This window comes from Eriocheir sinensis, chromosome 51 (genome assembly GCF_024679095.1).
Source record: "Eriocheir sinensis breed Jianghai 21 chromosome 51, ASM2467909v1, whole genome shotgun sequence".
NCBI classification, from domain to species: domain Eukaryota; kingdom Metazoa; phylum Arthropoda; class Malacostraca; order Decapoda; family Varunidae; genus Eriocheir; species Eriocheir sinensis.
In genome coordinates, this window is record NC_066559.1 from 6785629 (window position 1) to 6801169 (window position 15541).

General features: G+C 49.3%; 4 protein-coding genes across 5 annotated transcripts in view; 2 read left to right on the forward strand and 2 right to left on the reverse strand.

The window, feature by feature from the left end:
- The first annotated feature begins 5911 nt into the window (after nt 1–5911).
- LOC126982613 (uncharacterized) lies at nt 5912–7300 on the forward strand. Its single transcript, XM_050834807.1, has 2 exons — nt 5912–6059; nt 6180–7300. Exons 1-2 carry the CDS (start codon nt 5979–5981, stop codon nt 6990–6992), a joined length of 894 nt encoding a protein of 297 aa, XP_050690764.1. The 5' UTR covers nt 5912–5978; the 3' UTR covers nt 6993–7300.
- An 815-nt stretch (nt 7301–8115) lies between these two features.
- LOC126982610 (ras GTPase-activating-like protein IQGAP1) overlaps nt 8116–15541 on the forward strand; it is a 56802-nt gene continuing 49376 nt past the window's right edge. Inside the window, exon 1 of the mRNA XM_050834802.1 lies at nt 8116–8195. Within this exon, the coding sequence (XP_050690759.1) occupies nt 8156–8195 (40 nt within the window). The 5' untranslated portion in view covers nt 8116–8155. The remainder of the gene's footprint in view (nt 8196–15541) is intronic.
- Nucleotides 9139–10264, reverse strand: LOC126982614 (cuticle protein 6-like). Its single transcript, XM_050834808.1, has 2 exons — nt 10106–10264; nt 9139–10001 (listed from the first exon to the last, which is right to left on the reverse strand). Exons 1-2 carry the CDS (start codon nt 10115–10117, stop codon nt 9393–9395), a joined length of 621 nt encoding a protein of 206 aa, XP_050690765.1. The 5' UTR covers nt 10118–10264; the 3' UTR covers nt 9139–9392.
- On the reverse strand, nt 11608–14273 carry LOC126982611 (uncharacterized). 2 transcript variants are annotated; one of them, XM_050834805.1, is made up of 3 exons: nt 13060–14273; nt 12567–12959; nt 11608–12482 (listed from the first exon to the last, which is right to left on the reverse strand). In XM_050834805.1, the coding sequence occupies exons 1-3, from the start codon at nt 13069–13071 to the stop codon at nt 11781–11783; spliced, it is 1107 nt and encodes a 368-aa protein (XP_050690762.1). In that variant the 5' UTR covers nt 13072–14273; the 3' UTR covers nt 11608–11780. The 2 variants fall into 2 exon arrangements, with proteins under 2 accessions (XP_050690762.1, XP_050690761.1); XM_050834804.1 differs by having other exon boundaries at nt 11608–12959; nt 13060–14272.

Genomic DNA, 15541 nt, shown 5'->3' on the forward strand with positions numbered 1-15541 from the left:
ATTCATTTGTTGGTAGCCATAAGGCTGAAAATACACAGAGTACAATGAGATTTATGTGATGAGTAATGGGGGGAGTGAGGAAGGGTGGTGTGTGTGTGTGTGTGTGTGTGTGTGTGTGTGTGTGTGTGTGTGTGTGTGTGTGTGTGTGTGTTGGGGTGGGGGGGATCATGTGATCGTGGAGGTATTTATGGGCTTTACAAGTGCCGGTATAGTGCTAAACCGGTATCTGTCCATGCGATCTCAGATTGGGACGAGAATATTGTGGTGTCTTGTGGGTTTAGTAGGGGGAGGGAGGGCGGGTGGGAGTAGGTTTCTATGACGGGGGTTGCGGAGGAGGGACTTCCCGAGTTTGGTTAGGTTTATGTGGTATCGGCCCTGAAGGATGGGCAGATTCAGCTGGGTGAGTGCGTTCTCGTAGTTGGTGTAAGAACTGCCCAGAATCTGTCTGCAAGCCCGCTTCTGCACTCTCTCTAGTTGGCGCTGCTGGGTCTTGTTGATGGAGGAACCCCAAGCAGGAGGTGTGTGTGTGTGTGTGTGTGTGTGTGTCTGTGTGTGTGTGTGTGTGTGTGTGTAATTCACCTCTTGGTCTGCTGCGGGTCTCTCGAGAGACAGCCAGCCGTTCCCCTACGGAAGGAGCTCAGAGCTCAGTGACTGATCTTTGGGGAGGACTGAGACCACTCACACACAACATACCGCGACAACGAGGTCAGATCTCTTTGCGTTACGTCGCGTACCTACTCACTGCTAGGTGAACAGGGGCTACACGTGAAAGAAGATAAACCCAACTTATCTTCACCCGGTCGGAGAATCGAACCCCGGTCCTTCTGGTTGTGAGGCAGACGCTCTGACCACTGTGTGTTTGTGTTTGTGTATGTGTGTGTGTGTGTGTGTGTGTGTGTGTGTGTGTGTGTTTACCGTTACCGTTTACCGTTGATGAGGTTTCAGGCCCCGCTCCACGGGCAGCATAGCGTTCTGAAGGGCCGTCAACAATAATGGTGTTAGCCTCAATAATAATCCTCGATGCACTTATTCAGAATGTCGTAGTGAGTGAGTGAGTCTTAATTCCTTTCATGGATAACCTACTCATGTCCTTTTAATAAACATGGCATCATTATAGTCACTTGGCCATGTTTTGGTTCGTGCTAATCAAAAATTATCTCCTTTTATAGTATCACAAATATCCACTGTTTCATTTTCCATTTATCTGATATTTTCTTTATATTATCACAATTCAATGGCCAACGATTATTTCCAACTCACTGAACATTTATCACACACAATTTATCTTCGAGTCTCAAACACCAATTAATAGCCATGATCGATGATGTTACGAATTCTCTCAATTTCAGTTTGAAGAACTACACAACACTGGTCATTCGCTGAGTGGTTGATTTCAAGCTTCTTTTACCTCACACAATTTATGCATTTCTTCTCAGCCATGAAGCAATCTTTTAATTTATGATCACCAGCACACTTGCAACATTTTGGGGCTTTTCCATTGTTCTTGGCAGTGCAGTTGGCCTCAAGATGGCCGTATCTTTGACAATGGTAACATATGATTGCATGGTATTTATCTCTCACAGTGGGGGGTTTTTTTTTTTTTTTACAACAAAGGAGGCACCTCAAGGGAACAAAAAAAAAAAAAAAACAATAATAAAAAAAAGCCCGCTAATCGCTGCTCCCATAAAAGAATCAGAAGAGGTGGCCAAAAGCAAGGTCAAATTCGGGAGGAGAGGTGTCCTGATACCCTCCTCTTGAAAGAGTTCAAGTCATTGGCAGAAGGAAATACAGATGAAGGAAGATTGTTCCAGAGTTTACCAGCTTGAGGGATGAAAGAGTGAAGATGCTGGTTAACTCTTGCATAAGATGTTTGGACAGTATAGGGATGAGCATGAGTAGAAAGTCGTGTGCAGCGGGGCCGCGGGAGGGGGGGAGGCATGCAGTTAGCAAGTTCAGAAGAGCAGTCAGCGTGGAAATATCGATAGAAGATAGAAAGAGAGGCAACATCACTACACTACCCATTCTAGTTTTATCTTGTCATGATGATTATGAATCAACTCTAACGGTTGGATCACATTTCAAAATATATTGCATTATGCCACCAGCATCAGGCTTGCTAAAAATCTTCTTAATTTTCCCCTCAACTCCAGGAATCGAGTGTAGGAACTCATTCCTGTTTAACAGTGTTTCTATTATCTTGTCCCCGGTCTCCTCCTTATGCACATTGCAGATCATGATCATTGGCCTTAGTTTTCCCACACTTTTTGTGCTAACTTGCTCTACATTTTCCAATTTCTGAGCTGCTTCATGCCTTGTGTTCTCATCAAAGCTCAAAACAATGTTATCTCCAGTCGTGAATCTTGAATCAGTAATCTGAATGCCTTGTAATGCCTGGGAAACTTTATTTTTCAACTCAGTAGCCTTTTTGTCTTGATCAGAGGCCTTCACGACAAGGAGATTTTTCTTCCTCTTGCGTCTGGCTACGTCAGCAAAACTGGCGCGACCCGACTCTGCCTGCTCATCACAAATCACGCCTGCCACCTCACCCAACTCATCCTTGACACTGGACATCCGAGATTCAACCTCATCTTTAACCACAGACATTTCTTTAGAAAATTTTTGCTTGAATTTATCCAATTTCAACAATGTTGGTAGCGAGAGACGCTTTATGAAGACATGGAGTGCAAATCCAATTTATTTTAGGTACATTATCCTGCTTGACTCCAGTCAAATTAGCACACTTCACATGACACCACCTTGGACACAAACAGCATGCAATCCACTTCTCGCCTGTAAAATCTTCACAGACACAACTGGAATCTCTCAGACTTCTGGTTCTGCCCGTCTTTGTCGACTCAGCAGTTCCAAGGAGCGAGGAGCTCACGCCGGCACGTCCTCACCCTACCACTCTCACTCTACTGTGTATGTGTGTGTGTGTGTGTGTGTGTGTGTGTGTGTGTGTGTGTGTGTGTGTGTGTGTGTGCATGTGTGTGTGTTTGCGTGTGTGTGTGTGTAATTCACCAAGCCCTGATCACGTGTCAGACTCGTAATCGCCAGCAGGTACACTCCCTACATGAGCAAGTGCTCTTTATCGTCGATCCCTGGGTACTGCCAGGACCTCACACACCACACACCCCATCCCTCTTGCTCAAGGGGGGACAGTAACCACTCCTAGTCAACGGAAAGAATCCGGCCTGAGCGGGTCGAACCGCCGCCCTGTCAGACCGTGAAGCCTGGCAGCGCAGCGCTCTAACCAGTTGCGCCACGGAGAGGTGTTTGCGCTACGGAGACTCGGAGGTGTGCGTGTGTGTGTGTGTGTGTGTGTGTGAGAGAGAGAGAGAGAGAGAGAGAGAGAGAGAGAGAGAGAGAGAGAGAGAGCACCTTCCTCGCCTGCTACCACAAAGACAGCAGCAGCGCGTCTGCCTGGCTCACTCAATGCCTGTGCGTGCTGCCGCCGTGCCGTGGGGCAAATCGGATCTATTGAACAACTGCCCCCCCAGACCGCTCTGGTAGGGCGATTCTTCAGTTGGGCAGAGTTGGGGGGGCAATTCTTCAGTTGATGACAGGACTACAACGGGCGGCCAAAACCTCACCGGTAGACCTGACATCAGGGGATCAAAACCTCAGCAGTTGACCTGACCTTACCTTAACACCTCAATGGTGGACCTGACATCAGAGGATCAAAACCTCACCCTAACATTTTTGACTAACCTGACACAACTTGTGATCAGTTTTAGCACCACTGGGTTCATGTATTCTGTCTATTGTTCGACATGGCCCGTGACACATTCAAGCCTGTCGTGCTCCCTCTGCTGACTGAGGATCCTTTGCCTGTGATCAATTGGCTTAAACAACATCGACTTTCTGCACTCATATCTGCAGGAATTTATATGGTGCTACCGATTTTTTGCCAATGCATTTGAAATTCAGTGTATTCATTTTTCCCTGTGTGAAAAATGCAAAAAATAAAGTGCTCCACATATGCTGTGTATTCTCACACCCATTTAGTATACATTTACATAACAATAAAACTATTAGTTATAAATAACGCAATATATAGAATATAAAATTATGCATAATAAATGGCATAACCCCAATATAATATATAATTTCCGATATTTCTAGTTAGGGGGACGATTCTTCAGTTGAGCAGAGCTGGTGGGGCGAATCTTCAATTGGGAACTCTGGGGGGGGGCGATTCTTCAATTGATCCGGCAAATCCTCCGCGGCGAGAGGTAAAGGATCAACGGTATTCATGCATTACCGTGGGTTTTTTTTTTTTTTTTTTTTTTTTTTTTTAAATATATGGCTTATATAGCGCCGGTAGGCTATTCCTTACGGGCCTGATGGTCGGCCCAAACCCGTCATGGCGCAGGCAGTTGTTTATTGTGGCACCATTATTCTTGGCTCATGCTGCCCCCCTGGAGCTCATTCTTGATTTCACTTGCACAGCTTCTTCTAGAGTCCGGGCTGATGGGTGGTCTTCAGGACAGCATGTGGTTAACCTTAGGCCACTCTGGGGTGACTGAAAATAGTCTGCGATAGCACGCGACAGAAGGTAAATGATATGGTGACACGTGCTCCTGCCTCTGCTATCCATTGTTTTAGCAATTTAGCAAACCCTCGAGTCCGGGGCTGATTGCAATTATTCTTACGCATCACCAAAGATGAAACCAAGTCAGGGACACGTGGAGAGAGACAGGAAGCAGGCTGGGCTGAGATGACCATGCAAATCAGTAGTCCCCCTCCGTCCTACCCTCTTCCTTCACCCTTCCCCTCCTCCCCCTCCCTCCTACCCTCTTCCCACCCCCTCCGTCCTACCCTCTTCCTTCCTACCCTCTTCCCACCCCTCCTCCCTCCTACCCTCTTCCTCACCCTCTCCCTCCTCCCTACCCCTTCCTCCCCCTCCCTCCTACGCTCTTCCCTCCCCCTCCCTACTACCCTCTTCCCTCACCCTTCCCTTCCTCCCCCTCCCTCCTACCTTCTTTCCTCACCCTGCCCCTCCTCCCCCTCCCTCCTACCCTCTTCCCTCCCCATGTCCCATAATGAACACACACACACACACACACACACACACACACACACACACAGATAGCTGATAAATATGAAGGTATGAAATTATAATATTCAATGCAGATATAAATTTTCACGCACTTATCTCTGTTTGAAACCATTATTTGTTTCTGCATTAAAAATTTTACTTGCATAGTACATAGACTTCATAAATATAATTGAGCTGAGGTGGGGAGGGGGTTTGCTTATGAATTTTGGAGCAAACAATTCAAAGTCCCTTGCTGATCAGTAAAATGAATACGTGCACATATAATTATGAATATATAGTTTTGTATATATATAGTCTCTGTTATCTGATACACGCCTCCCTAATGTCCTCTGTTTGCTGCTCTGTTGCCTTCCCGCCTCGACGCAGGGAGAGGAAGAGTCGGAGGAATGACTGAGGGTGGAGCGTCACCGACAGCAGACCGCGGGGAGAAAGGGCTGGGCCGCTTGGCGGAAACCCATGGGGACTGATTACAGCGTCAAGGCTGACAATTATGGTAATCAATATGTGTATGTATTAGTAGGTAAGACACGTGACAACTGCTGGCTACATGTACTCCCTCCTATTTGCAGACGAGGTATTCTGAGAAGTCACTGATATCACAGTTATTCATTCAGTGTTGCGTCTCTGTTTCGCCTGCTCATGGGCACCAAAAAGTCTGCGTGAAAGATCTGATTTATTCGTTTCCGGAATTATTTCCTCAATTGGTCACCAAGACTTCTAGGAAACATTAACAAAATAGAACGGCTTCTCGCACAGACTGATAGTCTAGGATAACACAGTTAAGGAGAGTGAGCAAAAAGAATGGCAGCTGGAGTAAGTACATAACACGGATGTACGCTGTTTGACCACACACCCGCCCTCAAGAGCCACGCCCTTGCCACTGGTATTCCGGTGAGCTGTAATCCTGAGGGTCAGGATGAGCCTTGGATATATAAGAAGTGGCCGGCTGCTTCTTTGCCAGACAGCTCCTCATCGGTGGGTCGACATGAACGCTCTGGTGAGTGTCTCCCACTCATTTGTCGGGGATATCAGTTTTCAGACTTCAAGCTGTTTAGCTATCTTACAGTTGTATTGTTTTCTCATAAAGTGAATACATGGGATATAATTCATCTTCCAGGTTTTCTTCTGTTTGGCGGCAGCGGCCGTGTCCTGCAATGGAGCCCAGTATCTGGGCTACCCTGGGGTTTACGGCTTCCTCCCCAACAACTATCTCGGCGCCGCCCCTGTGGCCTATAACCCAGTACCCTACAGTTTGGCTCCTGTAACATACAATGTAGCCCCCGTGGCCTCTGTGGCCCCTGTGACTCCCATCCAATCCCAGTACCACGCCCAGGACGAACTTGGACAGTACTCCTTCGGCTACGCCGGCGGCCCCTCCTCCCGCGCCGAGACCCGCGACGCCTATGGAGTAGTGCGCGGCTCCTACAACTACGTGGACTCTGAGGGCAAGCTGCAGACCCAGCACTACGTGGCCGACGCCCTGGGCTTCCGCGTGGCCGGCACCAACCTGCCGGTGGCCCCTGCAGCTCCCGAGGCACCCGCCCATGTCGGACCCGAGCCCGTCCAGGACACCGCTGAGGTCGTAGCCGCCAAGGCTGCCTTCAGGAAGGCTTATGATGAGGCCGCCGCCTCCGCCGAAGCTGCCCCGGACACCCGCAAGAAGCGATCAGTCGTGACCCCTGCCGACACATTCCCCTACGTCTCTCCTCTCAGCTTCTCGTACGCCTTCTCTTCTCCCCTGGCCTACTCCCACCCCTTCGCCTACTCCCACCCTTTCGCCTTCTCCCACCCCTTCCCTGCTGCCACCGCCTACACGAATATCCCCGCTGCCGCCACCTACTCAGCCGCTGCCCCCGCCGCTGTGAGAGACGCTACCCTGCTGCGGGTGGTGCACAACCCCGGCCACGCTGTCTCCTACAGAGTGGATTGAGCATGGTATGGAGGCTTTTCCTTGGTCTTCGTCAACATGACCCATGGCACCGTAGAGCACCGCAACGAGGGCTTCGAAGTGTAGGTCAAGGAGCTGCCGCACGACTTGCACCTCGCCTCGGTCGGTGTTGACGGCCGCCACGTCTCACCAGGAGTTGTTCTTGATCGACTTAACAAAATTTCTCAGAGGACATACTACTTGTTCGGCCACCTTTTCCTTTCCTTCACGTGTGCCTCAGCGACCTCTATCTGCCATGCTCCATGTATAAATTCATGCCTCTGTAAAATACATTCTTATTCCTTTAACAATTCGCTTTACTTGCAACCTCACCATCGAATTTTCTGTATCCTGTTCGACTCCCTGATTGTTGTTGTTGTTGTGGTATCAGTAGTAGGTGGTAGTAGTAGCAGCAACAGTAGTAGTAGTAGTTGGTGGTGGTGGTGGTGATGTTGGTGTTGTTGTTATTGTTGGTGGTGGCGGTGGTGGTGCAGTAAAAGTAGTAGTAGTAGTAGTAGTAGTAGTAGTAGTAGGTATCAGAAGTAATAGTAGTAGCAGTTGTAGTGGTAGTAGTAGTAGTAGTAGTGGTAGTAGTAGTAGTAGTAGCAATAGTGGTGGTGATGGTGGTGGTAGCAGTAGAAGCAAACTGCAAATAGATAAAAGAACAGACAAAAGTAGATAACATGATAAAAACAATTAAAGTAACGGCAGTGGTCAAGACGCACATGAAGGAGAGAGAGAACAACAGATAACAACAGACCGGAAAATTATTACTATATAAAGACTTGAGAGCAGGCAGGCCTTTCAGCAAATGTGTGTGTGTAATAATAATGATAATAATAATAATAATAATAATAATAATAATAATAATAATAATAATAATAATAATAATAATAAATGTGTGTGTGTGTGTGTGTGTGTGTGTGTGTGTGTGTGTGTGTGTGTGTATTAATTGACTGGTTGATTGCCTCACTCATTCATTCAGTCATGTATTTGTGGTTCTTCACTCGCATCACATAAGTCCCACACATAAAGGTATAAACGGGTGACCAGGTAACTCATACGCCACCCTCGTCCCTGTTATCACCTTTTCTCTCACGGTTTTCAGACGTGTGTGACAGCAGCGCACGCCCAGGTAAACCAAACGCCCCACGTAGGAGCACACGATGGTTGAGACGAAGAAGGAAAATCAAGGGACGAGGAAAGGTAAGTGGGGATTGTTTGCCACAAATTGAGGACGTTGAGAAGGAGAGGAGACAGCAAGCTGCAACTGGTGATGACACAAAGTAAGTATCTTGTGATGGGGTACAACCTTTATGTTTTTAAGTAAATTTTGGTTTTATGCAGTTAGTAGCTAGTATTTTTTTCCTCTAGGCAAAGTGTCAACATCTAAGGTCGTTCATTCTGTCGAGCACACCTGTTGTTCCTCCGCCGCGCCCCTCGTTGTCACCACCCCGTATCGTGAAAAGCGACAGAAAAGAACATTTCAGTTTTTTTCCTTCAGAACAAAAAGCTAATTAAGAGCCCGTGACCGAGTTTACTTCCCTTCCACCGTGGCTTTATACATTTCCCTTAGCATTCCGAATTTGGAAATAGTACTATTACCACACTTGTTCTTTTTCTGGGGGGAGGGGGGTATGATTCAAGGTCTGAACATTCCGTGGGGTAACATAACTGTTCATGACAGTAACGCTTTGGCAAGCATGTGACCTGAATTTTCAAGTTTTGTTAACACCATCTATAACTTAAACTCTTGATGTGTGTGTGTGTGTGTGTGTGTGTGTGTGTGTGTGTGTGTGTGTATATATATATATATATATATATATATATATATATATATATATATATATATATATATATATATATATATATATATATATATATATATATATATATATATACGCATACGCGATAGCTGCGCGTGGCCTCGGAGCTCATCTCTGATACATTAGCCCTTGAGCTTTTGAAGGGTAAGAACCCATTACCCCGGACACTGGACTAGGGTGCTACACGGGTTACCACAGTTTACGAGTACCTTCCACAGGTTTCCCCCCGTATTATTTTTTTTTTTTACCTGCCCAAAAGGGAGGATGAACAGCTGGGTAAGCTGCACGCCGACTGACTATAATCATGAAGGAAAATACATATGTAAGAAATATATCATTTTAATATGGAAACCTATCTTTCAGTGTACAATCAGATAAAGATGAAGGAAGAGTTAGAGTGTTTAGTATGTACAGATGTACAGAGGAGCGGCGGCGTCAACACTCGGACCATATCTGTTTAAAGCCAAGCGAGCGGTCTTGGCAAATAATCTGATGGAAGAAAATAAGCACTTTTCTCCAACACTTATTATAAACATGTCTGTCCGAGATGCTCTACAGTGCCGTCAGCTGTGCTCTGTTAGCGGGTGTCCGGAGCAGCTTCGGCGGCGGCGGCGGCCTCATCATAAGCCATCCTGAAGGCAGCCTTGGCGGCGACGACCTCAGGGGTGTCCTGGACGGGCTCGGGTCCGACAAGGCCGGGTGCCTCGGGAGCTGCAGGGGCCACTGGCAGGTTGGTGCCGGCCACGCGGAAGCCCAGGGCGTCGGCCACGTAGTGCTGGGTCTGCAGCTTGCCCTCAGGGTCCACGTAGTTGTAGGAGCCGCGCACTACTCCATAGGCGTCGCGGGTCTCGGCGCGGGAGGCGGGGCCGCCGGCGTAGCCGAAGGAGTACTGGCCCAGCTCGTCCTGGGCGTGGTACTTGGACTGGACCGGAGCTACGGGGGCCACGGGGGCCACGGCGGCCACAGGGGACAGGGGAGCCACAGGGGCCACACTGTAGGTTAGAGGAACATTGGGGGCAGCCTTCAGGGTGACTGGACCGGCAGTCAGGTAGGGCGCGGCACCCAAATAATTGTGGGCCAGCAGGCCGGGGTAGGCACCAAAAATTCCCGGGTAGCCGTACAGCCCCGCATAGTTAACCAGGTGGCCGGTGCTGCAGACCACCGCCGCCGCCAGGGAGAGCACAGTCTGTTGGGGAACATAAATTTGTAGTTAATAATATAAGAGCATTAAGTCACATTTTGTATCTTTTGAGCTCACCACAGTTTGCACCAGCAGCGTCTACAACTCACCAGAGAGTTCATGTTGACCCACCGGAGAGGAGCTGTCTGGCGGAGAAGACGGGGCACTGCCTTATATACCTGCGCGGCGTGAGGGAAGGGCGGGGCCGAGGGTCCTCGAAGTCAGGGCCGCCCGCGCCCCTCCCTCTTGCCTGGCCGTAGCCCTCCCTTTCTTCTTCCCTCGGGACGGGCAACGCCTCGCTCGACTCACGATTCTTCCTGCTCGAAAGATAAAAACAAGTTGTAAAATGCACTGCAACTTGGGTGGCGCTGTAAACTAACTAGTGATTAATAAATGTAAGGACTTCTTCAGTAGCAAAAGAACATAATTTCAGCTTTCATGTATTTAATTAGTTTTCAAAGACATATTTAAGTTTAATTTTGTGGTGTGGCGTGGTGTGGTGCAATGGTTAACGTGCCTAGCTACGAATCTGGGGGCCCGGGTTCAAATCCCGCCTCTGGTAGTCGGCGTGCAGCTCACCTGCAGCTGTGCATCCTCCATTTCGGACTGGTCAATAAATGGGTACCTAGGGAAACCTGGGGAAGATAAATTGTGGTTGGCTTTGTGTCCTGGGGTAATGGGTTCTTAACCACAATAGGCTCAAGTCAATGCGACGGAGATGGGCACCGCGGCCACGCGCAGGTATAGCGCATGCCCCCACTTTTACCTTTCCTAATTAATTTTGAATTGATTACTGAAATGGTCTTTAATTCTTTGCAACAGAGGGCATTCTGTTATCCGTCAGTCAGCGTCACCCTCACAGGAGGCCGCGTGGGCATTCTAAGTTCCGGGTCAGTGTTCTATTTTAGGGTGTTCTTGCCTGGAGGAGTAAGCTTCGTGCAGAGGCTTGCGCTGCGCCACGCCCAGCGCAAAACCTCGGCGCTGTAGCAAACACTAAGGTGAGCCCCTGAGGCACATTACCACGCCAGGACGGACCATAAAGTTGTGTTATGCGATACCTTTGCACACTCAAGCTTCGGAGATAAATGGAATGAAAGAGGGAAAAGTTAACTGAATGTGAGGAAGAGCAAGGAAGCACGCTCCTGAGCCATAACAAGTCTCTGAGCCGGTCTTACATTCCACGCACAAGGCCTGTGTTTTTGTCGCAATATATTTTTTATCCTTCACCGAAGAACTTGTTTGGTGGTGGAGTGGCTGTACGTCATGGGAAGGATCCTCCCCACCCCCCACCCATTACCCCCGCCTTGGCCTGCCTGGGTGTGGTGGCCTCGAGGAGCCGCGGGACGAATCATTCCTTGGCGTCTTCCTTTGCCTCTTCCCACGCCCCCGACTCCTCTGCCGTCCCTTAAAAAAAAAAAAGATTTCCATCTTTCTAAAAATAATAAGACTTTTTCTATCACTCATGCACACGGTGAGGCCCTCACTTGTGGCTCTGTCGAAAGTCAAGTTGTCATTTCATGATGTAATGACTGACAATGCGAGTTATTTAATAGTTTCACATATTTTGTGAGACTTCGTAAAAAGTTATTTAGGACAGAATGTAACAACATGATCTTGATGTATATTTATTTCCTAAAAATACATGAACGGTAATCGCGAAAGTGTGTGTGTGTGTGTGTGTGTGTGTGTGTGTGTGTGTGTGTGTGTGATATATAATTAAGGAGAAAAAACGGGAGCAAGAGCGAGGCCGCGAGTGTTCCTGGCCTTGGCCGTGGCGGGGCGTGCTCAGTCCACGCGGTAAGAGGTGGCGTGGCCGGGATTGTGCTCTATCCGCAGCAGCACCGCGTCGCGAGCAGCGGCGTGGGCGGCGGCGGCGTAGGTGGTTGCTGCGGGGAGTGCCGTGTAGGCGGTGGCGGCAGGGAGGACGGCGGCGTGGGTCAAGGCCAAGGGCTGGTAAGAGAAGAGTGGAGGAGAAGCGTAAGGGAAGATGTAGCTGGAGGCCACAACTGCACGCTTACCACGGAAGCGTCTGGCAGCTCTGCGAGGAGGGAATGCGTATGAAGGGCGTGCAAGAGATCGGAGGCGCTGCCCAAAGCTCCTGAAAATAGCATCTGGCTGGGCCTTGGCGGCGTCCTGGCGAGGCTTTGGCGTCTCTGTGGTTGCCTCGGCAGCATCGGTGTGTGGCTCAGGGGTGGTGGGGGCGGGGGCAGGGGCGTCGGGGGGAGGCTCTGGAGTGTCTGGGTCTGGTTCAAGGATGTCTTGTGCCGATTCATGGGCATTTTGGATAGGTTCAGCGGCCTCTTTGGCATTGTCAGAGTTATCTGTGGCAGGGGCAGGAGCATCTTGAGCAGGGGCAGGAGCATCTTGAGCAGGGTCAGTCGCCTCTTGAGCAGGGCTATGGGCATCTTGAGCAGGGTAAGGGTCATCTTGAGCAGGGTAAGTGTCATCTTGAGCAGGGTAAGGGTCATCTTGAACAGGGTTGGGAACCTCTTGAGCAGGGTAAGGGTCATCTTGAGCAGGGTAAGTGTCATCTTGAGCAGGGTAAGGGTCATCTTGAACAGGGTTGGAAACCTCTTGAGCAGGGTAAGGAGCGTCTTGAGCAGGGTCAGGAGCATCGTAAGTGTCGTAAGTGTCGTCATACTCTGGCTGCAGGGCATCATAGACAGGTTCACGGGACTCATAAACGGGTTCTGGGCTCGCCGTCACGGGCTCAAAGTGTTGATAAGTTTTGGGGGACTGCACAGGTTCAATGAAGTTGACGGCAGGCGCTCCGACCTGCGCCGAGTAGTCATAGTGCTGGACTTTCACGTTGCCGTAACTGTCAAGGTAATTGAAAAGGCCCCTGACGGTGCCGGACTCGTCGAGGGTCTCCAGCCGCGAGATGGGTCCGCCCTGGAAGTTGAAGGAGTACCTCACCAGCTGGGTGCCGCCGGGTCCGGCCAGCGCTGCTAAACATAACACCACCTGATGGAAGCAAGGATTGTAATCAGTTATTGCCGCCCCGCCTTCACGTCCCCACTGACCTCCCGCGTAATATTATCCAAAAAACATAACCAACACTCACCAGAATATGCATTTTGCCTGCCGAGGAACGCGTCTGAGGGCGGCGGGCGGATGAGGCCCTTATATACCCCCGCCCGGCGGTACTCACTTCGCGACAACAAAAACGAGGGAGGAGTCGGGAGGACAGGCCGTCTTCGGCGCCGCCCCTCCCGGGCCTCCGCTTCTCCAGACCCAAAATTGTTTCTCTTAAATGAGTATCAGATGTCGGCTTTACAGTAGTTTGAGACTTTCAAGTTAGTCTTTGTAGGATACATACTTTATGTTCGAGCTACATAGCTTAAACACTCATTGTAGTTTTCTCATGTGTTATCCTGTCCATGAGATGCGTGACAATAAAGCGTATCATTTGATATAATCTAGTGTTCCTTTAATCAAATACAGTTATCAGTTAAAAGACAGGAAAAGTAGCACAACATTCTCCATCGCCGCTCCACTGTGAGCGTCGTGCATGCCGCCCAAGGAAACGGGGTGGCTCCTTGGTGCCGCCCGTTCAGGTTGCCGGAGAGCAGCAACACAGCCAACTGCGGCACGCGCGATTTGGACCCCAGCGCATCACCGCTTCCTTCGAGAGCGAGCCACGGCGGTAACTGGGCAGGGGCAGCAGATGCCAGCAGTCTGCGCCTCCTTTGACTGTTAATACAAGATGAAGATTATGTTATTTGGACACCTCGAGTTTGGTGCAGACAGACTGGGAAGAGGTAGAGCACACAGGAGGGAGAACCAGGTGAGTGCAGAGCTGGCTTGCCACGCCTGCCGCCCGCCAAGGCCGCGGCCTAAGCTGAGTGCCCGCCGGGATTCACTGGCTGCGCAGTACTCGTTACTGAGTCACCTGTTTCTGATGAAGAGTGAGAGTCGCCATGTGCGAGTCTTTTGGCTGCCCACCGTGTCACCCGAGGAGAAGGTGGAGGGAACGGCCGAGGGAGCACAGGAATGGCGCCTCTCTTTCCCCCACAGTTTAAATTCTTTGCCAAGGGCAGAACATTAAAAGAAATGCCCGCAACACGCCGCTCCGTATAAATGGAAAAAAGGGAGGAGTCACATTTGTATTAAGTCACATTAAATTCGAAATAATCCCGGCCTTGAAAGAATCTGTCATAGCTCCTTGTGTCATAGCAAGGAGAGGCCGTAGCAGGACTGCTGTACACCTTCCTCTTGGGAGCTCCGTGCCAGCCAGGCGTCTCCGGGGCTTGTATCAAGTGTTCAGAAAATGGAGTAGAAAACCTGATTTTTTCTTAAATAAAAATCACGAAATAGGAATTGTCAAAGAAGCACATAAGAAAGATCTGTACATGGAGAAGAATCATGACAAGTAAAAGTTGACTGATTTGTTTCAAAAACGTCATAATGCTTGAAGGAGAGCCGGGAAGGCTCACATTGGTTTCGTTGATGCGTTGTTGCTTTCTGTTTGTTGTCATTTTGGTTTCCGAGGCTTTGTTTTGTAATCCAACGATTACAGCGACGAATAACCGATGAACCTGAGATCCTCGAATGTGTCATGAAATAACAAAGGCGCCAACCCGAGAAAGAAGAGAACTAGGTGTGTAAAGGCTGTGTGTGTGTGTGTGTGTGTGTGTGTGTGTGTGTGTGTGTGTGTGTGTGTGTGTGCAACATCCCCGCGTTTTTGCTCTAATAAGGACGGAACACCCGAAGGACGGGGACAGGGCGGGGCGGGGGTCGGCCGCGACTGGAGGGTAAGGAAAGGGAAGGGGGGTGTGAAACTTTCAAGATTTGCCCCACACGAGCGCCGCATTGCCACGCGGCAGGGCGTCATGTAATCATGCCTTCGCGCAGACGTGTATTTGTCATGTGGTTTGCCTGACGCGGTCATCCTGGTGTTTATTGGTGAAACTAATTATTAAGTCCTATATCCCCAACTTATTTATCAAATTAAAAAGGTAGGCGGTGGCCAAACTGGTAGCGTGCTGGGCCCACATTCACCGCGTGATGGACGACGCAGGTTCGAATCCCAACGCTACCACTCGGATTTTTCAGTCACCGCCAAGTGGCTTAAAACTACCCACATGCTGTCCTGAAGACCACCCATCAACCCGGACTCTAGAGGAAGCCGTCCAAGAATCAAGAACGAGTTCCGGGGGGCATCATCAGCCAGTACAAGATGGCGCCACTATAAACACTCGCCTGCGCCAGAACGGGCTGGGCCGACCATCAGGCCCCACCGCGAAGAAGACTTGGGCCGACCATCAGGCCCCACCGGGAAGAAGCCTACCGGCGCAATAGGCCGCAACATAAAAAAAAAAAAAGACGCGCATGCATCTATGCAGCACTCTAACAAACTAAGCCATGCCGAACCCACTTTTTTTTCATAATTGCAGATTATAATAACATTTACTAACTCAAAAGGAGTTCGTTAAAATGAAAAAAAAAATTAATTTGTCCTATTAGTCAAACTTATTGTGCTTCATTCCAGAATTGTTATATAATGAAATATTAAAATTGCAATAATAGAATAATGAACATTTGTA

Excerpts from the sequence above, each read along its gene's own strand:
- LOC126982613 (XM_050834807.1), top strand. The coding sequence starts at position 5,979 with ATGAGCCTTGGATATATAAGAAGTGGCCGGCTGCTTCTTTGCCAGACA. Across the intron at positions 6,060-6,179 it reads GGGTCGACATGAACGCTCTG|GTTTTCTTCTGTTTGGCGGC; the intron begins GTGAGTGTCTCC and ends TTCATCTTCCAG.